The 24,172-nt window shown below is 36.1% G+C and overlaps 2 protein-coding genes across 3 annotated transcripts; one reads left to right on the forward strand and one right to left on the reverse strand.

Annotated features, from left to right (window-relative positions):
* The first annotated feature begins 7 nt into the window (after positions 1 to 7).
* LOC125835899 (probable aspartyl aminopeptidase) lies at positions 8 to 23,449 on the forward strand. The gene is made up of 10 exons (XM_049514997.1): positions 8 to 231; positions 1,393 to 1,480; positions 11,024 to 11,159; positions 11,448 to 11,720; positions 18,321 to 18,468; positions 19,340 to 19,579; positions 20,091 to 20,223; positions 20,956 to 21,137; positions 22,264 to 22,376; positions 23,106 to 23,449. Exons 1-10 carry the CDS (start codon positions 43 to 45, stop codon positions 23,209 to 23,211), a joined length of 1,608 nt encoding a protein of 535 aa, XP_049370954.1. The 5' UTR covers positions 8 to 42; the 3' UTR covers positions 23,212 to 23,449.
* Positions 23,450 to 23,472: 23 nt separating this feature from the next.
* On the reverse strand, positions 23,473 to 24,172 carry LOC125835906 (protein LITTLE ZIPPER 4-like). 2 transcript variants are annotated; one of them, XM_049515009.1, is made up of 2 exons: positions 24,079 to 24,172; positions 23,473 to 23,727 (listed from the first exon to the last, which is right to left on the reverse strand). In XM_049515009.1, the coding sequence occupies exon 2, from the start codon at positions 23,704 to 23,706 to the stop codon at positions 23,473 to 23,475; it is 234 nt and encodes a 77-aa protein (XP_049370966.1). In that variant the 5' UTR covers positions 23,707 to 23,727; positions 24,079 to 24,172. The 2 variants fall into 2 exon arrangements, with proteins under 2 accessions (XP_049370966.1, XP_049370965.1); XM_049515008.1 differs by having other exon boundaries at positions 23,473 to 23,738; positions 24,079 to 24,168.

Consider the following 24,172-nt stretch of genomic DNA (forward strand, 5'->3'; position numbering starts at 1 on the left):
CCCAATCCTTCAAATTCGAAGCTTCAATCCAGTAGCGCAACAATGGCGACCATAGCTCGATTTCAATTCCTCCAACCATATCCAATCTCCAAGCCTTCAGTATTTTTCTCAAAATTTCTTCAATCCTCACCGTCTTTCTCCAGCTTCAGCAGCATCAAGCCTTGCCGGATTCATTTCCGTAATTTCTCCTTCACATCACCACTCTGTTCCAGCTCCGGCTCAATTCCCGAGGTCAATCTTCTCTTACTCTGTATAAATTTACTTACTACTTTCTTCACCTGAAAAAGAACGATGTAATTCGGACTACCAGGATACAAAATTCCAATTCACCTAAAAAAAAATTGGTCTGAACTCGAATATCAAGTTTGCAATACCTTCGTTTATTAAATTATTAAATTATGGCATGATTATACTTCATAGTAAGAGAGTTTAAGTAATTCAGAGTTAAATCATTTAATTTCGGCATGTGAGAGTCAATCCACCTAAGTTTTTTCAGTGTGAACTTGAATATCAAGTTTCTAATATATTCTTATATCTAGTAAAGTAGCATGATTCATACTAAGAGAGTAAGTAATTCAGAATTAAATCATTTATTTTCGGTGTGTGAGAGTCAATTCACCTAAAAAAAAAGTTTTGGTGTGAGCTCGAAAATCAAGTCTTTAACTTAGTTTATTTTTAAAAAATGGCATGATTCATATTAAGAGAGTTAGTAATTCATAGTTTTCTTTTAATTTCGGTGTGTGAGAGTCAATTCACCTAAAAAAAATGGTGTGAACTCGAACGTCAAGTTTTTCGTACCTGTTTGTTTGTAAATAAAAAATGTAATTCAGAGTTAGTAAGTCATTTAATTTCGGTGTGTAAGTCAATTCACCCAATTTTTTTGGTGTGAACTCGAATATCAAGTTTTTAATACTTTCTTTTTTACAAAAAATGGCATGATTCATAGTAAGAGAGTTAGTAATTCAGAGTAAATAATTTAATTTCGGTGTGTGAGAGTCGAATCACCAAAAAGTTTTTTGATGTGAACTTGAATATCAAGTCTTTAGTACCTTTTTGTTAGAAATAAAAAATGGCATGATTCATAGTACGAGAGTTAGTATTCTGAGTTAAATCATTTAATTTCGGCGTGTTAGAGTCAATATCTAAATTTGGTTTATGATTTACTTTTGGAAATAACAGTACATGCTTGTCAGATAAGAAGTGCTGCAAAGCACATTTTTTATAGCTGAAATAATTTAATATATCATGTAGTTGATAGGACTGTTAAAAAAAGAGAATGATCCGATACTTTAAACAGTAAGGTGGCAAACAAATTGGGACAGAGAGAGTATTTGCTAATATATAGTCATCAATAGTAGCAGTTCTGTTGACAATTTCTTAATTGGAATGCAGTGTCCTGAAAGTTCTGAATCGAGTACGTCAATTGTTGGTGACCTGTTGGACTATCTGAATGAATCATGGACTCAGTTTCATGCTACAGGTATATTTATGAAGGTGCAACTTCTTCTGGTCTTGTGATTATACTAAGGTGCTATGTTCTATAGCCTCTGATTGCAGTTTTTAATGTGTAATTATTGAGATGGTTTTTCACTTTCTAATGCGTCTTTAAGTTTGCTAGCATTTTTTCGCTTGGACCAAATAACAGAACCTGTGAATGAGAAAAGTGGATACTGCCTCATATTGTAACTAAGTAGAGAGTATCATAAATGTTTCTTACTTGGGGAAAGTGATAAGGAGAACACTATATTAGTTTGGACTTGAGGTTTGATCGTGCTTTCCTTTTTGGGCATTTTTGTCTCCTGAGGCTCATTCTATAAAACCAAAATTCATGCAGATCACACAAGAGTAGAGCTCGAAACAAAGCACGAAGTTTGAGAATGTTGCCTTAATATGGAAATGTTTCCATGTGGTGTTGAGAGTTCGGGACAAAGATGAAGTGAGATAAGCACAATTAAGTTTTTTTTATACTAAAAACAGACTTTTTTCAAATTGTGTGACAATTATAGATCTTTATGCCAATATGTAAAAGTGGATGAGTAGGTCAACTTATGACTGATTTTAGAATAGTGATCATGGGCAATATGCACCTTTTTTCTTGGCTATCTAAAGAAGACAGCACTTTTGGATGAATTGTATATATTGTGACTTTGTCAATCACAAAACTTGATAACTATAGAGAAAGCTATTAACATAGGTCAAAGTAAGTGGCAGTTGTCTCAAATGATTTATAAAGCTAGTATTAGCAACTTTGGTTATGCAAATTCTGACACCAGTTCAATCTCAACCACCTCCAAGATGGGATGCTTCGTGGTGAGGCAATGCACAATCATGTTAAATCAAAGCACAATCACTTCTTTTGATCAAAATACATCCCATGAAAAAATTGGAAGTTCAGCCAGTTGAATCGCAATTGAACTGCGAGGAAACGATTCTCACAATCAGCTGATAGTTATGATCCCAATGTTGATGACTTTACTAGAGAGAATCACTCTATGGAAGGATATGGCTTCCAAGTAGGATCTAAGAAAAAACATGTTCTGCCAAATCAATATATGGATAACCAATTGCTGAAGGATGTTCTCCCCAAAATGAATTGTTTGGTGCTTTTCTCTTTTGGTGTAAACATGAGTTCCCTCAAGAAGCAGAGGATATTCCTATCATTTTAGACTACTTATGAGATCATAGGTGACTGGTCTTGCTTTTCTGTTTTCTATTTGTAATTATTACTGGAATATACCTTTGGTGTATTTTCTTTTTTATAATATATGTTACCTTCCTCAAAAAACATAAAAATTGCTGAAGGATAAAGAAATGATTTGAAGCGAGAGTTTAGTCTGTTGGCAAAAGAGGGGTCTTTTGTCTAAAGGTGGGTAAGGGGACTCCACACTTGCAACTTGGTCTGGGTGAGTCGAGGAAAATGAAAGGTAAATGGCGTGAAGAAAGAAAAGGGTTGTCAACAAAAATGTTTAATTGAAGAGTTTAAAAGGTTTTTGTTAAATGAACTCAAGACGGTACAGTTAACAGAACGTGTAGTTGTTTAGTTAGTTTTTATAAGGTTCCATGATTGTTTTAGACATACCTGTATGTTGCACTTTGATATAATAATCAAAGTCCTTTCATTTGTCGTTTCCCTAATCGAGCTAGTGTACTTGTTTTTTATAACCGAGAAATCCGTCCGTGACCCGTCCTTTGGACCAATCACAACCTTCTAAACTCGGTGGATAATGGGCCCGCCCCTGTACTCGAGCTAGTGTATTTATTATGAATAAATAGATGCTAACTGCTATTGCACTATGCTGATGATGTTTTTTTAAGTGTGCTATATATAAATGAGACAAATCATAGTCTTTATTGCACAATAACTGACTCAAGAGGTTGTAGATCATAAAGTTAAAGAGTACATGTGACAACCCCATGGCCCCACCCAAAAATGAAATGCCTCCATTGCCTCAAGAAACTAATCATTGGCAGCCCAAATCAAATATTTTTACATTTTCTCTAGTCTGTTGGAACAGCAATATGCTCCTTTCTTGGAAAGCTAAAGAAGACAACACTTTTGGATGCATTGTACATATTGTGACTTAGTCAATCACAAAACTTGGTAATTATAGAGAAAGTTAGTAACATAGGTCAAAGTAAGAGGTAGTTGTCTCTAGTGATTTATAAAGCTAATTTTTAGCAACTTTGGTTATGGAAATTCTGACACCAGTTCGATCTCAACCACCTCCAAGAAGGGATGCTTCGTGGTGAGGCAATGCACAATCATGTTAAATGGAAGCACAATTACTTCTTTTGATCAAAATATATCCCATGACAGAATTGGCAGTTCAGCCAATTGAATCACGATAACTGTGAGGAAAGGGTTCTCACACTCAAATGATTGTTATGATCCCAATGGTGATGACTTTACTAGAGAGAATCACTTTATGAAAGGATATGGCTTCCAAATGGGATCTAAGAAAAAACATGTGCTGCCATATCAATATATGGATAACCAATTGCTGAATGGTGTTCTCCGCAGAAATTGAAGATGAATTGTTTGGTGCTTTTCTTCTTTTGGTGTAAATATGAGTATCCTCAAGAAGCAAAGGATATTTCTCGCATTTTAGACTACTTATGAGATCACTTGCTTTACTGTGTTCTACTCTAAGTTGCTCGGACTCGAGTGCGGGTATCCGAGACGGATGCGAATCCAAGAGTCGGATTCGGCAAAATTTAAATTTTAAGATTCGGGGGTGCGAATCCGAGTATGGATACGGGTGCGGGGATTCGGTTAAAATTATTCAATATTATAAAATATAATAATAATAATAATAATAATAATAATAATAAATATCTTGTAAAATGCTATACTTGAAAGGATATCAATTATAGATATACAAATTTAAAAGTATAAATTAATTACTTGTTACTAATTAATTTTAAAAAAATTATAATTACTTTTATTTATTATAAAAAAGAAATAATCATTTTTATATATATATATAGCCTATTAAATTAGATAGTAGTACAATTCATTAAAGTTTTGACGTGCTGCCATATATATATATATATAGCCTATTAAATTAGATAGTAGTACAACTCATTAAAGTTCTGACGTGCTGCCCTTTCTTCTCCCAAGAATGCCTTTTCTTCTCCCAAGAAACCCTAGAAAAAAGCTCTCTCTTCTTTTTCAAGAAAAAAACTTTGAATTATTTGTTCTTTCCCATGGAGCCCTTCGCCTCCTCTTTGTTCTTGTACAAAAAAAATAAATTGTTTGCTCTCTCTCTATTCTTGTAAGTTTTGCCTCTTCATTATTCTTTTCCGTGGGGCAGCCAGACCTTTTGACAACTTCGTCGTCGTCAACTTTCGCCGGCCATGAAATTGATCTCTTCTTCCCCATTTTTTTTCTCGGCTTTGGTCAAAGTATCCGGATCGGATTGACCGAATCCGACACGCACCCCGCACCCGCACCCACGCCCGCACCAGTGTCTCGTCGAGACGTGTTCGGCCGCAAAAATGAAGAGTTCGCGCAACATAGGTTCTACTTGTAACTATTACTGGGATATACGTTTGGTGTATTTCCTTGTTTATAATATATGTTACCTTCCTAAAAATAATAATTTCTGAAGGATAAATAAATGAATTTGAAGAGAGAGTTTGTCTGTTGGCAAAAGAGGGGTCTTTTGTTTAAGGGTGGGTAAGGGGACTCCACACTTACAACTTGATCTGGGTGAGTTGAGGAAAATGTAGGGTAAAAAAAGGCATGAAGAAAGAGAAGGTTTGTCGACAAAGATGTTTAATTGAGAGTTAAAAAGTATTTTGTTAAATGATCTCAGGACAATAAGGTCATTTAACAGAAAGTTTAGTTGTTTAGTTAGTTTTTATAAGGTTCCATGACTGCGTTAGACATACTTGTATGTTGCACTTTGATGTAATATTCAAAGTCCATTTATTTGTCTTTTCCCTAATCGAACTAGCTTATCGTGAAAAAATAGATGCAATAACTACTGTTGCACGCTTATGTTGTTTCGTAATGTGTGTTTATAGAAAGGAGAAAAATCATAGTCTTTATAGCAAATATAATGTTATGGTCCCCTGATATGGATCTAGTTATGGGGCACTGCAATATGAAATCAAATGTTTTCTTCCTACGACCTATGGTCTTGGTTCGTTAAGAGAGAACCTACAATTTCTTGAGTTTGAAGTACTCAAAGATTTAATAATTTTCTGCTTATCTTCCCATTGAATTCAAATAACTTAAATACAACATTGGTGGATTTGCCACCCACCTAATAACAAGGAAATAACTTCTTACTACTACTGAAAGGAGAAAGTGGAGGAATAACCTCCTTACTACTAATAGCTACAACAAAGGAAACAACTGCTGCAACTATTATAGAGAAAACAGGAAAACATAATTAATAGTTGCTGATTTTAATCAACTTTCTGATTAGAGAGTGCTAACATCACTCCCCTCCTTCCAACTTCCAATCGCGCTTGTCCTCAAGCGCCAAGTGTGGAAGTGTGGAAAGTAACTCTTCTTCATCGTCAATGAAATCAATCCAGAATAATTTCTTGCACTGATGGTCCCCAGTGAATAGTTCATCACAATTGAAACAAAGTCTCTTAAGCCATCTTTCATCCATCTTGGATCTGGTTAATTTCTTCACAAATTTGGCGTGTTGTTGAGGTGAGAAATTTGTTGTCTTTGATTTACATGCATCTAATAATTGTGAATGAAGGGGTTGTTCCTTGCATTCATAAAGTCGGGAAATATTCATCGCAGTAGCCAAATCTGGAGGATTATGCAACTCTACCTCAATTGCTATATAATCAGCAAGACCACTAATGTAAAGTTCAATTTTTTGCGCTTGTGTAAGAGTACCGGCCTGTGAAATCAGTTGCTCAAACTTTTCTTGGTAATCTGCCACAGATCCAATTTGGCATAACTTAGCCAATTCTCCCAACTTTTGACTTCTAATTGATGGTCCAAAATGAAGGTTGCATTGACGTTTGAACTCATCCCAAGTACATTGAGGCATATCTTTCTCTAGTTGAAGAAACCAGAGTTGTGCAATTCCTCCCAAATGAAAAGAAGCAAGTCTATTTTTTTCCTCTTCTTGTGTATGTTGGAATCGAAAGTAATGCTCACACATGTTCAACCATCCCAAGGGGTCTTCGTGGCCATAAAATCGTGGAAAATCCAACTTTGTATGTTTAGGAATCATGGAATTCCCACCTGTTTCTGATCCTGAACCTGTAACCACTGCTTTACCTTTCCAACCTCGATTCTGATTGCCATTTTCAATTTCTTCAACGTATGCCGTTAAACTTGCTAAATCCTTCATTACTGCATCCAAGCGAGCATTTAAGTCTTCCTGCCTTGCTAAATTGGTTGCACGCTATGTTGCGCGGACTCTTCATTTTTGCGGCCGAACCCGTCTCGACGCGACACTGGTGCGGGCGCGGGTGCGGGGTGCGTGTCGGATTCGGTCAATCCGATCCGGATACTTTGACCAAAGCCGAGAAAAAAAATGGGGAAGAAGAGATCAATTTCATGGCCGGCGAAAGTTGACGACGACGAAGTTGTCAAAAGGTCTGGCTGCCCCACGGAAAAGAATAATGAAGAGGCAAAACTTACAAGAATAGAGAGAGAGCAAACAATTTATTTTTTTTGTACAAGAACAAAGAGGAGGCGAAGGGCTCCATGGGAAAGAACAAATAATTCAAAGATTTTTTCTTGAAAAAGAAGAGAGAGCTTTTTTCTAGGGTTTCTTGGGAGAAGAAAAGGCATTCTTGGGAGAAGAAAGGGCAGCACGTCAGAACTTTAATGAGTTGTACTACTATCTAATTTAATAGGCTATATATATATATATATGGCAGCACGTCAAAACTTTAATGAATTGTACTACTATCTAATTTAATAGGCTATATATATATATATATATAAATGATTATTTCTTTTTTATAATAAATAAAAGTAATTATAATTTTTTTAAAATTAATTAGTAACAAGTAATTAATTTTTACTTTTAAATTTGTATATCTATAATTGATATCCTTTCAAGTATAGCATTTTACAAGATATTTATTATTATTATTATTATTATATTTTATAATATTGAATAATTTTAACCGAATCCCCGCACCCGTATCCATACTCGGATTCGCACCCCCGAATCTTAAAATTTAAATTTTGCCGAATTCGACTCTTGGATTCGCATCCGTCTCGGATACCCGCACCCGAGTCCGAGCAACTTAGGTTGCACGTTCTTCTTGGTACAAAACCAACAATTGTGCTAATTGTTGTTGGTTTAGATCTCCCATAACTCTCGCCTCTCGTTGTGCAATTCCTTCCAAATGAAAAGAAGCAAGTCCAGTTTTTTCTTCTTCTTGTGTATGTTGGTATCGAAAGTAATGCTCACACCTGTTCAGCCATCCCAAGGGATCTTCGTGGCCACAAAATCGTGGAAAATCCAACTTTATATGTTTAGGAATCATGGAATTCCCACCCGTTTCTGTTCGTGAACCTGCAACCAGTGCTTTACCTTTCCAACCTTGATTTTGATTGCCATTTTCAATGGCTTCAACATTTGCCTTTAAATTTGCTAAATCCTTCATTACTGCATCCAAGCGAGCATTTAAGTCTTCCTGCCTTGCTAAACTGGTTGCATGTTCTTCTTGGTACAAAGCCAACAATTGTGCTAATTGTTGTTGGTTTAGATCTCCCATAACTCCCGTCTCTCATACCAAGTTGTTATGGTCCCCTGATATAGATCTAGTTATGGGGATCAAATGTTTGATATTTCTAATTAGAGGTTGCTATTATATAATTTCTCGAAGAGCGATAGAAATGTGGGAGAAGAACAAAACATCATGATAAATACATGCATATAATGTATACAAAGTTTTTATGCGTGACCTTTCCGCTTTTTAAGCATTGGTTGTTGTCCATGTGAGGCTTCTTTTTTCCTCTCCTTTCACGTTCCTGAGGATAAGGACAAAGGAGCAGTCTCCTAGATTTTTTTATGGTCTTCATTTTATTAGGTGACTTAACGACAAAAACACTTAATAGCATGGATTAGGTGACATGATCAAGCAACTGAGTTAATATCTAACAAGGTGTTTTTGTAGCATCAAGTCTCTAGAGTTTGTGGTCTCAGTTTATCTTATTGGAAAATGCTGCGAGGACTAGTGACTTAAAGAATTTCCTAATATTGTCCTCTAACTAAAGGCAATTTAGGGGTTTTGTTTGGTTGGATTAGGTAAATATATGTTGTTCAGACTCTTAAAAAATGTTGATGGGTATGTGTTAGATCCTCCAAAAGTAGTGCATATTCGAAGGGTCCAACATTGGTGCAACAACAATTTTGGAGAGTCCGACAACATAATCCTAACATAATTATTCCCAGCATAATTAATGCAACATTTACTTATTACTTATTAGTATAAGAAAATTTAATCTCCGCACAATTAATGCAGCGAACCTTTGGTTGTCCGTAATAAATAATACTCGCATTAAGTTGCGAGAATCCATGTATTATTTTATGCGACATAAAAAGTGGAACAAAATACATGTATTACTGAGATAGAAGTTTTTAAAGACAAAAATCCCCTCAACGTGGGTCATCCCTACATAATATTTTCTGTAATGTTATTAGCCAATGCATAACAGTCCTTAGTCCTTACAATATTATTCATGGTATAACAATTCCTTCATTGTTGTTTCCGCATAAAATATCTCTACACTATAATTCCTTTAACTAGCACGGAACTAAATGACCCAACATGTTCCAATATATTTAACACATGTCTTGAACCTTTCTTCTCCAAACGTTTGGAGTAGCTGTAGTCGCTCTTCCTGATTTGATCTCAACCTATGACTGTGCCCGTTATGGCATACCCCTTTCAGATCTGTTGCATCTTTTACTTTTCCACATCATTTTGGTTTCTATGTTGGTGCATTGTCTATGATCTATCTATGAGACCTTGCCTTCACAGAATTTTGTTATAAGTAATATCTTCTAGTTGATTCTTGTATAACATTTATTGGTTTACAAGGTTATCTATGAAATTTGTTGCTTTATGAACTATCGGTTGTTTAATCTTGGTTAGTACTTCCCTTTTGTTATCTGGTTATTATTTGCTTCACAATATTGCTATTCAATTTTATGTGATTCATCAAGCTGTTGAAGTGCATAACCTTTATGTCTCCACTACGCATGTTGAACATGTATAGAGAACACTTGTGCATGTATCCATATGTTTCATTATTTTTGTGACCGTATAAGTTGCTCGGAACCTTCACTTTCGGTGCCACACCAGTGTCGACACAACATGGGCGTGGGATCTGTACCGGCTTTGGTCAATCAATTTTGGGTATTTTGACAAAATCAACGGAGAGATTCAGGACAGGCATCTATGATTTTTGTAATCAAAACAAAAGTTTAGGTGAAATTGAATAATATGGAGTAATTTGTATGTAGAAATTTCCATGTCAATCCTTTTCCTTTTATTTCCTTCTGGAATCTCCTCTTGATCAATATTTTTTCCTCGAAATACCTTGTAAGTTTTCCATGTCTCATAATTTAGACCTATAACTCTATTTTTAGATATTGAATTATTTTTAACTGAATCACCGCACCCATATCCGTATCCCCAAATCTTAAAATTCAGATCATGAAGGATCCATTCTCTAGATTCACACCCGTATCGGTCACCCACACCCGAGCAACCTGGGTTACCACTGACATAGCAAGGGAACATGGTCACTCAAATGTATTAAATTTAACCATGCATCCTTGATGCACCTCTGCCTTTTCTAAGGACCTGGGTTCGCAATTCACCTCACAGTTTTTTTAAGTTTGTGAAATTTCAAAATATTTCGAATTTTTTATTTGGACTTATTTTGATTAGATACTTGTTATAATATGATAGACAGCAGAGCTAAGATGATTATGGAAAAAGGAGTAAGAAATGTAGTAGACAACCCTGGTTTGTTGATGACGATTGTTGACTTGAGTGGTGTATCTACTGTACAAGTTAAGAAATGTAGTATCTTATTTTCTCACCGTTATGGAAAAAAGGTTCAGTTGTGCTTTTATAGCCACTATGATGTCACTTTTATGATAATATCATATATAGAGCATGTGGTTTGTTGCATAAGTTGATTGGCCACTTAAGATAAACGTAGTATTCACCATTTATTTTGCATGATTTCTTTCTAATGAATGGGTGAGCTTTCCTCATTTCATGAGATGTTTCTCAAATATTAGTTTGTGCTGACTGGGGTGATTACTCTTTAGGCAAGAGTATATGTTTATCTGAGTTGCATGAAATTTGGTTTTACGTGCATGACTCTTAGGCAGTTCAAATGTTTGAACTTTGTCTTGGTGTGAGAGCATTTCTGTGTTCAGGCGTGTATGGAGAGTGTACAGATCTCTTAAATAGAGTTCTTGAATTGTCGCTTATTGCAGTCAATTCAAACTTCTGTTTTCACCTGCTCACTATTTGAACATGTGTTCTTTCTTCTTTGTAATAGCTGAAGCAAAAAGACAATTAATTGCTGCTGGATTTCATCTGCTGAAAGAAAATGAGAAATGGGATCTGCAGCCTGGTGGGCGTTATTTCTTTACACGGAACATGTCCTCTTTGGTTGCATTTGCCATTGGAAAGAAGTGAGCAAACACTACATACCTCCTAAAGGTTACATTACAGTTGCTAATTAGTCATGCAATGCTCCTTACATATATGAGCCGGTAGAAACCAAATTGAAAAATTGGAATGTTCTGCAAGTAGAAACCAGCTATAGATCAAGGGGCATTCTCTCTATACATTATCAGTCTCATCCATTTTAACGTCTGCACTAGGAACTAATATTGAAGTCTTTCAGCCATTTCATTCCCTCCTCCTTTAGGAGTTACATTCTTATGTTGTTTAATCAGATACATGAATTAGCTTTGCAGGTATTCTATTGGTAATGGATTTCACGTGATTGCTGCTCACACAGATAGCCCATGTTTAAAACTAAAGCCAAAGTCTGCATCAACCAAATCTGGCTATCTTATGGTCAATGTGCAAACATATGGTGGTGGGTTATGGCACACTTGGTTTGATCGGGATTTGAGTGTAGCTGGGAGGGTTATTCTAAGAGCTGATGATGGTTCCTTTCTGCATAGGCTTGTGAAAATAACGAGGCCTCTTTTGCGAGTGCCTACATTGGCTATTCATCTTAATAGGTCTGTTGCCTTCCGCTGAAGTTTCTTCTTTTTCTCATTGTTTTTCCTGCTCTTTGTTTGTGGCGAGAGGGCTGTTACATTCTTGAATAGGTAAACAGAACCTTTATTTCTTGATATCATCTACCATCTAAGGTATTGCTTTGAGACCATACATCAACCGCAGAGAACAAACACAATAAGAAACTGGAGCGGGTAACTCCTGCATGCTGAAGTTGAGAGTGAGCTTCATCCTTCTTTACCTATGACGCCTGGTAGAGGAATTTTAAACTGGAGAAATAATAAGTGCAGTATGTTCAAATTGGTCCAGTAATGTGTCAATATGTGTTAGAATACGGATGGGAATATTCATGCAAATTTTAATAGCTTTCTCCCAGAAGTGACCTACATTTGTACTTGATCTAAATTTCACATTAAATAAGGCTAATTGGTCCAAGACATATAGCAAGTCTTCTAAGTACTTATATCTGAAATCTTGTGGATAATACTGAATAGTCTAAATGAAAAGTAAGACCTACTTAAGTTGTGGGATCCACAACATGTGATCTCTGCTTCTCTTTTATTGATAAAACTTCTCACAAATACTTTCAAGGTCAGTCTTTCAATATCTACTGCAAGCTTCAGAATTTAGGAGTGCTAATAGTTGCATGTGAGACTGAAGTACGTCTCCATGCCCTTAAGAGCTCAAGTATTTCTCTCAACACTCAGACATATTTTCCTCCTTCCCATGAGACATGTTCTAACTAACATGTCATCCGACAAAAGTTAATATGTTTTTAGCCTGTTATTATTGTTGTTGGTTTTACGGATACGGCTGTTAGGTTTATTATGCAATTATTTTGTGCAAAGCAGCTGGTAAAGATCCGTTCTCTCAAAGCACACCAGCTACTATAACTGGTACAAATTTTAATTCATGCTTAATATACGTCCAAGTGTTCTTATCACCCGTAGCATAATGAGAACTGTTAGAATAGTAATAGGTATATACAATCCTACTTAGAATAGTAATAGTAATAGTAATAGTATATCGTGTCCTACTTAGAAAAGGATTGTATTGCAGTGTCCTAGTTGGAAAAGGTGTCTATTGTAGTGTCTATAAATAGGGTCTCTCTGTAATAATGTAGACAACAACAATTCAATAATATTCTTTTCCTATATTTCTCACATGGTATCTGAGCCTCTACGATCTTGGTAAACAATCAAAGAGCTTCCATTGCCGGCGGACGGCTATTATCCATATATGCCACCCGTCCAGCCAATGATTATGTTAGCAAAAGTTGGGTCACCGTGTATCTTTCTGGTGACTATTTTCTTATATCTAATTTGTGTAGCACCATGCCATCATTCCGGTGACTACTTTCTTATATCTAATTTGTGTAGCGCCGTGCCATCATTCCGGTGACTACTTTTTCATATTTAATTTGTGTAGCACCGTGTCATCATTCCGGTGGCTACGTTTTCATATTTAATTTGTGTAGTACTGTGCGATCTTTCCGGTGACAACTTTTTCATATTTGGTTTGCGTAGCACTGTGCCATCTTTTTGGTGCCTATTTTTCATATTTAATTTGTGTAGCACCTTGCCATCCTTCCGATGACTACCTTTTTTTGCATATCTTATTTACGTAGCATCGTGCATCTTTCTAGACTATTCATATTTAATTTGTGTAGTACCGTGGATTTTTCCGAACTACTTTCTCATAGCTGAGTTGCATAGCACCGTGTGTCTTTTCGGTGACTCCTCAAATTTGATTTGCGCAGTTCCATTCGTCTTTCCGGTGACTCCTCAAATCTGATTTGTGTAGGGTTGTGCCATCATTCCAATCCTACCCATATAATTTCTCTTTTTCAGTAGGGTTGTGCCATCATTCCGACCTTACTCATATTATTTCTCTTTTTCAATAGGATCGTGCAGGCAATTTGATCTTTCCTATATAAGTTCTATTTTCCAGTTGGGTTGTGCCATCATTCCGACGCTACCTATATAATTTTATTTCTTAGATTATGGCCATTTTTAACTATCAATTCTAATACTCCAGCATATGAGCATGTTTCAGCCAGTTTTTCGGTGACTTTCTTGTTTAATAATGACTCGTCTATTGATTCCAACATGATCCATACACTTTATACTAGATTTTGAGCAATTCCGGCGATCGTTGGATTGTGAAGAAGTCTATATGGAGCAACCACCTAATTTTGTTGCTCAGGGGGAGTTTAGTAGTCTTGTATGTCGATTGTTTTAGTCACTCTATGTGTTAGTCAAGCTTGGCTTGGGAAGTTCAACACTGTAATTTATCACTCTGTGTTTTATCGGCATTATGCATCAAATCTAGTATTTCATGAGAAGACCAAACACATTAATATTGGATGTCAATTTTGTGAAGTCGAGTGATCAACTTGCAGATATCTCATCAAGCTCCTTATCGATCCTCATATTAATTACAGTTGTAACAAGCTAGGTACATATGATTTGTGCACCAGCTTGAGGGGGAGTGTTAGAATAGTAATAGGTATATACAATCCTACTTAGAATAGGAATAAGAATAGTAATAGTTATAGTAATAGTAATAGTAATAGTATATAGTGTCCTACTTAGAAAAGGATTGTATTGCAGTGTCCTAGTTGGAAAAGGTGTCTATTGTAGTGTCTATAAATAGGGTCTTTCTGTAATAATGTAGACAACAATAATTCAATAATATTCTTTTCCTATATTTCTCACAAGAACAATATCTTGGAATTTCTTCTCCAAATAGAAGTCAACTGTTTTTTCCCTTTTTTAGATTTTTTCAAAAGATTGTAAGTGCCCGTTTGGATTAACTTATTTTTTGGTGTTTTTGACTTTTAAGTAGTTTTTTAGTTTTGGAGGTGTTTGGAAAGGTTATAAAGTGCTTTTTAAGCACCCACTTTTTGGCCAAAAAAGCTTTAAAATAAGTCAAAAGTAGGGTACCATCTACTTATGACTTTCAACTTTTGACTTATAAGTTACTTTATGTAAGTCCATCCAAACAGGCCCCAAGTCTGGAATTGGCTGAAATTCTCCAAAAATGTTCTAGTTTTGATCCACTTAGTGCAATACTTAAGCTAGCTTCTGAATTTTTCCTTTCTAACACTAGTAAACACATAATAGAAAGAAAAATATTTTTTATCCTTTTCACTCCATTTCTGCCTTCTTGTTTCACTCAACTAGTCACTTTCTATATTTAGGAACTAATTAATTTGAAGGGGAGCCTTGGTGTAACTGGTAAAGTTGCTGCCATGTGACCAAGAGGTCACAAGTTCAAGCTGTGTAAACAGTCTCTTGTATAAATGCAGGGTAATGTTGTGTACAATAGACCCTTGTGATCCAGCCCTTCCCCAGACTTCGCGCAGAGAGGGAGCTTAGTGCACTGGGCTGCCCTTTTAAGAAAAAGTTAATTTCAACATCCACGTGACATATTTAACACCACAAGATTCAAAGGATATTCTGGTACATTATACACATCTTTAGTTTTAGACCACAAGATTTTAGATCTTTACTTTTTTAGACTCCGTGTTGTGCCAAACTAAAACACATAAATTGAAACAAAGGGAGTAGTTAAAAATGAATCTTGTTCTAGTAGTATTACCTGTATTGTCAGCACTCGAAAACCATTTTTGGCCCCAAATGAACCTTGGCCTGACTAGACTCTCAACGAAAGACTTTAAGCATTATTACAAGGATCAAATACATTTATAAAACAATTGTCTCAAATTAAACTCAGAACGTTTAAGGATAAAACATTCAAACTTGCCATAGATGGTAACTCAAGTCTTAAAGCAAAACATCTTAAATACAAGACTAAAGAACTATGACTACTCGTCTATGAAGCCTTTAAAAACAATGAGGGATGTCGGGACAAGACCCCCGATCATCCTAACAACTGAAATGCTAAAAAAAACAAGATAATGAGGGATCCTCCGGAAAGCAAGGAGGCTCACTCTGAGTGCTCAACTGAATCAACGATGCGCTGGATGCTGTTCCTAGTTACCTGTATCTGTATCATAAAACAATGCAGGCCAAATGACATCAGTACATTGAATGTACGAGTATGCGAGGGAAATACTAAACAAGACATAAGCTTGAAAGGAATCTGAAAAGAACACTTACCTTGACTTTACTCAACTCATGAATAACTCAACTCAAATGCAAAGTAAAAACAACAATATTGGTGCAGTTTATACAAAGCATTTAAAACAATAGGTGATAACTCAATGTATTAAAGAGATACAATAACAACTCAGTTTACTCATATAATAAAGTTATATAATACTGTGGGAGTTTCTCTAATCGACAACTACCACTATGAGCCTAAGTGATGATACAATGTCTCGCCCACGCTACCAGAACTGTCCTATACTTTGCCGTCATATAGAACGCCTCAACTCAGTGGATCTACTAATCTATGCTAAAAAGCACTAAAGAATCTTCTAAAAAGTATGATCCTTTCTACCCATGATGGCTACATGGTTTATGGAGACTTGAGTTATTATGAATTCGCGTTCCCATATCGGTGCTCAATACTATTTCCAAAATATACTCAGCTCATATGTTTTAAAAACAAAACTCTTTCTGTGATTTGAGATAATTACTCACAAACTAGCGCAAAGGCTCTCTTGGAAATCGGTGTTTCCTTTCTTGCTCAAATGTGAAAACATTTTAACTTTTGGGAATACTTAGTTCCCGTATAATCTTTGAAGAAATGAACTCTACTCTTACTCTTTACTCAACTCAAAGCTTAAGTCTTAAAACAAAGTTACAACGTTTGTAAAAGAATTTTGGAGAACTGTATGAACTTTTCTTGACTTGACTCTTAACTTTCTTTGAATTGAATTATGGATTCAAGGTTCATGATCTCATGTTTATGGATGATTTCATGATGTTTAGACGTACCTTAGAGTGTAGAAATCAACTAGAAAACATAGGTACGTTGCTAAGGAACTAGTACGGAAGAAGTGGGAAAAGGTGGGAGAATTGGCGTCCCTGGCGCTATGAGAGGCGTGGGGCGCCAGCTCTGAAATTTCAGAGGCTGACTTGGGGCGCTCTGGCTAGCGCGGTGCCCCAGAGGTCAAAATTCAGAGTCTGCTTTAGACCACACTGAGAGGCGCGGCGCCCTAGCCGCTTCCCCAGATTTTTGACGAAATTTCTTCTTCGTTTTGCAACTCTAAACCCTCTAATTTCACTTGGTTCTTTCCCCAAACACTTAGAATTGACTATATGCTCAAAATACATAAGATTCTACTCGAAATCACACCTAATTGCATGAATCAAACTCAAGAAACTACACCAACAAGAACCCACAAGATTTCAAACGAATTATCATCAAGAACTCATAATATTTGCTTTCAAAACTACACAACTTCGCTGAATTGATCTGTTAAAGAATGACAAAAGTCTCACATTGGTGGTTAATGAGATAGGTGGACTCTTTATAAGGCTTGGACAATCTTCATCCCTTTAAGCTAGCTTTTGGAGTGTGAGTTAGGCCTAAGACCTAATTTAACATGGTATCAGAGCATGACCCATCTCACCCAATGTTGGGGCCCCCCAAAAATCAAAATTGCCCACACACCAGATGCTAAGCATTGGGTGTGAGGTGGGGTGTTAAAGAATGACAAAAGTCCGACATTGGTGGTTAATGAGATGGGTGGACTCCTTATAAGGTTTGGGCAATTCTCCTCCCTTTGAGCTAGCTTTTGGGGTGTGAGTTAGGCCTAAGACCTAATTTAATAGAATCATGATTGGCGCGTGGGTGAACTAACCCAACGCTATGTGATCTCACATACCTCATAGGGATTAACCTTTGGCGAAATCCACACGCAATTCTCCAAGAAATCGACGAATCCTTGTTTCTTCTCCTCTTTTCTCCTCTTTTTTTCTCTTCTCTCAAAACCCCAACTCTTTTTCAATAGCGTAAACTGAACCAAATCAGTTTAGACCCCAACTTAATTACCAAAAACGAAATTGAAATAATAGTTTATGGAAAAGACCATAATGCCCTTCTAAAATCCGGATTGGACTTTCTTTATCCAAACAGTCCAACTTCGAATGGGGATATCTCACTCATACGAACTCGGAATTGAGCAAACTCGGTGGCGTTGGAAAGATAATTCAAATATCTTTCCTACGGTATCTGGAAACACACCTAACTCATCCTGAGCTAGGAGTTATGGTCGTTTGAAGTTGACCAAAACTCAAACTTAACATAACTTAACCAATTTTTCAGATTTTTCATTCTTTCCGAAAATGACTCTTTCTAATTCTACCTCTTTCTAGTTCTTTCAATTAGCGAGATGTTACATTTATGATGTGTATAAATTGCCTTAATTGAAATATTGTTAAAAATTGCTTCCTTCTTAGGTTATCCTATCTTCTTTAGATTGTGACAAACATCAAAAACGAAATATAAAGGGTAACCTTGATGGAGGATCTCTTTTGATTTATCATTTGTTAAACTGGTGAATCATCAGTGACAGTTGTCAATAATCTTTAATTTGTGTCACCAAATCAAGCAGATTTATGTACTTTTTGTTTACTTTGAAGGCTTTACTGATATCTCCTTTGCGCTGTCAATTTTCTGGCATCTAGAACGGTGAATCAGGATGGATTTAAGCCAAACCTTGAGACTCACCTTATTCCACTACTGGCAACAAAGACAGAGAATGCAACTGCTGATTCCACAGAGAAAAGTAATGTGTCTTCTTCCAAAGACGTTCATCATCAACTCCTTCTGAAGGTAGTTGTTCATATTATTTAAACTGAATCTGACTTGTAGTCCAAGAAAATTTCTTGATTGTGTGGTCAATCCATAGATACTTGAAGAAATCTTTTGACTGACAACAAAAAAGAGGAACTCCTTTCGTCATTTTTTCCTGGAATTACCTGATCATGTTATTAATCTTCATATGTAGACTGACCTATGGGTTCCTCATTATTTCATTCCCTGGTCAAAGACAGTGAATGCTTTAACCCTCTATTTCTATGTTGCTTCCAATCAAGATTTGTTTTGACAATCTGTAGTATATTGATCAGCATTCAGCATATAAGAGATACTTTCAGAATGTTAAAATAATGTGCCGAATAAGTGGTCAAGATGGGTAGCTAAATGGCAGAGGTTCAAGGCACAAAAAGCGGGTTCTTTACCTTCTTCTATGGAAAAATTCTGTCGATGAGCTTATTTATAGGCTCAAGCTTGGTGGATCAGAACATCCTCCATTTCAAGGATAACCGACTGGAAACACAGAGCTTTAGCTGCTAGTAGTCTCCAAAAACAAATGCATTAAATATCTAGTGACCATACTTTAGCTGATGGAGAAGCTGGAAGCTCTCTTGATTCTCGATTCTCAGTAGATCACGTTGCTGTTTTTGTCACATGCATGTTTATTAGAATGCCTTGTCTATATTAGTTTACTTGCTTTTGTTGGTAGCAGCACTGATTTGTTGTTACACACTTCTCATTTGGCATTATCATGAGTCTGCTTCTGTTCTGTTCTTCTATCTGATTTCCAACATATTTAATTTGTTACATGATTTACACAAGGGAATGACGCGCGAAGGCTATTCTGGATACTGGATATGAACATTGATGTATTGCTCTGTGATCGCAGATCTTGTCAGATGAACTCAGCTGTAAAATTGAAGACATAGTTAGTGTTGAGTTAAATATTTGTGATACTCAACCTAGCTGCCTTGGAGGTGCTAATAATGAGTTCATATTTTCTGGAAGACTGGATAATCTTGCATCGAGCTTTTGTGGTTTGAGAGCTCTTGTTGATTCATGTGCTTTGCCCGAAGATTTATCAAATGAGAATTCAATTCGGATGATCGCTCTTTTTGATAATGAAGAGGTAGGAAGTATGCGCAGTCTGAAAGTTCTAGCAGTGATTTCCTTAATTTTTTTCTTCTGCAATCTACAGATGCTCTCTTAAATGAAAGGTACATTTTGAGGAACATCAGTTCAGTTGTTCAATTTCTAAGTTTAAGAATATTCCAAGCTCTTATCCCAGACCAAATTTTTGTCTTGAAAATACTTGTCTGATGTAGATAGATCTGTCATGTTTGTCAAATGTTGCATGTGAGCACAAAAGCAATAAAGATCAGTTAGCAGTATTCTAAATCCTCTTTATAGGCATTTTTCTACTATTCTGTATCCTCTTTCTTAGCTTCTTTTTACATTTTCCACCTAAAAACAAGAAAATGAACAATAAGTTTCACATTCTCTTACTTGGCAGACATTTCTTTACGCAATCTGTCGAGTTTGGCTTGAACTTGAACTTTGAATCAGCTATCTGAATTGATATTCCTTGTTTCAGTTTCCCATTTACTTAAGCATGAGGTCTAACTCCATCAAGACTTTAGGTTGGTTCAGATTCATGCCAAGGAGCTGGTGCGCCAACTATGTTTGAGGCAATGAGACGGATAACTGACTGTCTAAGTCATCAGTCTGCAGGAGAAACTGATTTTGCCCGCGCGATTCGCAACTCTTTTCTTGGTACTTTTTCTTGATATGTCTGTGGCCTTTCAATATCTCTGACTATGAATGGACTACTCCATACTCTTTAAGTCCTTCCTATGTGAACAGTTATTCCTCATTTCCTGCAGCTGTAATTCAATTGACCAGCTCAAAATAAGACAGTATAGTGGGAAAGGTTATTGCTTTGCATGATTCTTTCAGAAGGCAGTAATAAATTCAGCATTGGGCCCTGTAAACTTACACCTCTTCAGTTTCATTTGCTGAACATATAAATCTGATTACATGCAAATGTGTATTAGTAATTGTATTTTCAAATGAAAACTAATAAGTTCGTTATTTGAGTTTATGTTAATTTGTATACACTATTGCACTTTGGACTCACTAAGTGTCTGTGTTGAGGTTTCCCTTGACGAGTGCAATAGTTTATTGATAAATCTAACAGCCTTTGCTTAAGGATGGAGTCTGTCCCATTCCATGTAACAAGAAGGTCTAAAGAGTTCCCCAAAAACTTGTTCCTTCATAGAAAGACTAGTGTGATTGTAGGTGTGATGCAAACCAGCCAAGTAGTACATCATTTTCCTTGTCCATAGATTCTACCAGAATTTGTGGGGTCTAACATGGAAATAACTTTTGATGTCATTACATACAGAAAGGAGGAAAAATCAGTTTCCAGCTTTCTTGTCAAATTACATCATTTTCCCTTTACATATCATGTGAAACTTATTGTCTAGTATCTCATTCAAACAACAGTGTCTGCTGATATGGCTCATGGAGTTCACCCTAATTTTATTGATAAGCATGAGGAGCACCACCGTCCTGAATTACAGAAGGGACTTGTAATCAAGCATAATGCAAATCAACGCTATGCTACGAGTGGAATTACATCTTTTCTTTTTAAAGAAGTTGCAAGACTCCACAGCCTTCCGACACAGGTAATTTTCAACTTCCAAGTGCTTTAGCATAGCCATCAAAGAAATAGGACGAGGGAACGAAAGCCATGACTTGACCTATTAATTGAATCCCTTCTATCCCTTATTCAAGAGTCAACTTGTAACTTCTATTAGGGATTCAAATCCTACGCATTAATGCTACAAATGTATTAACTGGTGTATCACTATCTCAACTATAAGTTGCACTAACTATTCCAGAGTGCATTAGTCAAACTGTTCGTGGTAGCTGCTTAGGTTTTCTCTTGTGTCTTTTGAGATAAGAGCTTTCTTTTTCAGGCGTAAGGTATTATACACTTTTATAATCTTGATATATTGTTCTTAATTTACCATTAATGAGATTTATGTACTTTTCTTGCTCTTTCTTCTTAATCTTCAAGTGCATATCATCTTTTCTTTCGTTTTCTGTATTTGTTTTATTTTCTAGGTCTTACCTCATCACAAATGAAGGTTCTATGTAACAAGACTCCTTGTTTATCTAGGCATTTACATGTAAATTAAGTGAGTTTTAGCCATTTATGTGTCTCCCTGTTTGGTCCCTCACCTCCTCAGTGTAAGCATAGCTCCTAATATCTCTCCCTCTTATTGCATAAAGAAAGTAGGACTCCCATGACAACGTATGTTATTGCCTGTCCTATAATTATGTGATTTCTTTTCAATATGAACATAAGTTTATACACAAGGAAGAAGAGCACATAAGAGGCTAGAAGTCCAGAGACCAAATAAAGAGTTGCATCAAATAAAATAGAGAGCTCTTCCGTTTTGTTGAATTCAGTCAAGAGAGGATATCATGAAAAAATACTGTGTAGTTTAGTCCTTTGTTAAGTACTTTTCTCTACATCTTTTGCAAGAAGACAGCTAGGCACAATCTTAGCTATAATACTCTTCTGATGTATTCTGTTCAGTTTGTAAGAGGTTTCCAAGAAGTAGAACTGTATGCTCAGTATATATCAATAAGAAAATATGTTGGAGTTTATATCAATGATATGAGAGGAAACTCCACATGTGCTGCAGCCTCTCATTAACAAATCTTGTGTATGACGTCTATTAAAATTTTAAGATCCAAGTATGTAAGCTTGTATAAAGCAACCACTCTTTTAAATCCTTACAGGACTTTGTGGTGCGAAATGATATGGGATGTGGATCAACTATAGGTCCAATACTTGCTGCAGGAGTTGGAATACGTACTGTTGATTGTGGTATTGCTCAGCTATCCATGCACAGGTACCTTGTCATTTAGTTTCTCCATTCAATGTAGCGCTTCATGGGATTTCCAAGAATTTTCTTCCATTTATCTGAAAGTTGGTTATACACCAGCGACTGGTTTCCATTAGGCAAAACATAAACAAACTTCTGAAATCCAAAAAAATATTCCTCTACCCTTAGTTCCTGAACTCCTGTCACAAAAGGAAGAAAACGACGGACTTCCAAAAGCAAAAAAAGTATTTCCTTACCTGAAATGTAATACGAGGCAGTGGTCTATAACTAGTTTACTTTGAGTTTTGTCATGCATCATCCGACATAGAATTTTACTTGAGCCCATATTTGGCAATGATCTATATTATCAAGCTGCAGTGCTTGTCCTTCAGGCAAGTAGGGATCAGATGTTATACACTTGACTTTTTTCGAATTGAAGTAATCCTGAAAGAAAAATGTTCAACATCCAGGTACCTTCTATAAAAATGTGCATTTTGTGTACTCTTTCAGACAAAAAAATCTCTATGGTGTAAAATAAATGACAGACAACTAAATAATTAACTTATGAAGTTTCAAGATGTAATTTGTAATTGGAACATGGTAGTTTGATTTCATGAAATGGTTACATGTTGCTTGAGGGACACTAACATATTTTACTCTGTTAATATATATCTTCTTCTTGCTCTAATTGGTCACCTGTTTCGTTAAGTTGGTCATCAATTTCCATAAATTCACTTTGCTTTTCTGGAATTGCAGCGTGAGAGAGATATGTGGAAAGGAAGATGTGGATATTGCATACAAGCACTTCAAGGCATTTTACCAGTCATTCTCAAGCATAGACAGGAAGTTGAATGTGGATTGATAATTGATGAAGTGAAAAACTTAGCCTTTTAGTTCACAACCCCTTAATAGCATAATTCTTTTCCTTGTTTTTGTTCTTGGGAGTACAATTGGTAGTAGACCTTTTATCTAAGCACTTCGATTTGATTACTAAACTAGTACATTATTTTGGAGTAAATGCAACAATAAATAGTTTCAAATGGCACATTGCCTGGTAATTGCTATGACATTGGTAAAACCCAATTTGAAATTTCTCATAATTTTGAACTGCATAAAGCACCTCTCATTCCATTGCCTGACGTTTGTTGGCTTCCATTTGATCACTGACAGAATTCGAACCCAATTCAACTTCAAATCCAGGTTTCCGCTTGGCATTTTTAGCTGCTAACTTCCGTTTCAGCTCTGATAACAAAGCTTGATTCTCCTGGTTGAGACGTTGAGCTTTCTTCCGCAGCCTCTCATTCTCGCGAATAATCTGACAGTTGCGCAGGTACAGCTCTGAATTCTCTCTTTCCATTGCTGTATTGCTTGCTTTGCCCTGAAAGATATCTTGACAAAAGTGACAAAACCAGATTAGGATACATCATACAGAAACATAATATAGAAAATTATCTGCAGTGCATATATTGTGCATGTAGACACATGTTATGAAAATTATCTGGTAGACTGAAGTTTGAATTGAGCAAAGTAGAAACAGAAAAAGAATTACCTTGTGTTAGTAGGAACTTAGAGGGGATAAGTACCTTCAGTTTGGCTCTTATTTGAAAAAGGAAAAATACATATATTTATATAGTCATATGCATGTAAACTTGGTACAGACTAATTGATAAACATGCCAAGAGTCACACGAGAATAGCACAGTTCACTAGGAAAAAGAAGTATTGATTACCTGATCAGCATAGCCCCCACACTTTTCTTTATACTCATAACAAAACACAGGTCAAAGTGCACTTTAACCATCAAGTGTGGGAAAGAGAAAGCCT

The sequence above is a fragment of the Solanum verrucosum genome, unplaced genomic scaffold, assembly GCF_900185275.1.
Source record: "Solanum verrucosum unplaced genomic scaffold, falcon-dt-bn FXZP01000128.1, whole genome shotgun sequence".
Taxonomy (NCBI): Eukaryota; Viridiplantae; Streptophyta; class Magnoliopsida; order Solanales; family Solanaceae; genus Solanum; species Solanum verrucosum.

Coding starts and splice junctions, on each gene's coding strand:
- LOC125835906 (XM_049515009.1), bottom strand. CDS start 23,706: ATGGAAAGAGAGAATTCAGAGCTGTACCTGCGCAACTGTCAGATTATT.
- LOC125835899 (XM_049514997.1), top strand. CDS start 43: ATGGCGACCATAGCTCGATTTCAATTCCTCCAACCATATCCAATCTCC. Junction 232..1,392: donor GCTCCGGCTCAATTCCCGAG/GTCAATCTTCTC, acceptor ATTGGAATGCAG/TGTCCTGAAAGTTCTGAATC. Junction 20,224..20,955: donor GATTCGCAACTCTTTTCTTG/GTACTTTTTCTT, acceptor TTCAAACAACAG/TGTCTGCTGATATGGCTCAT.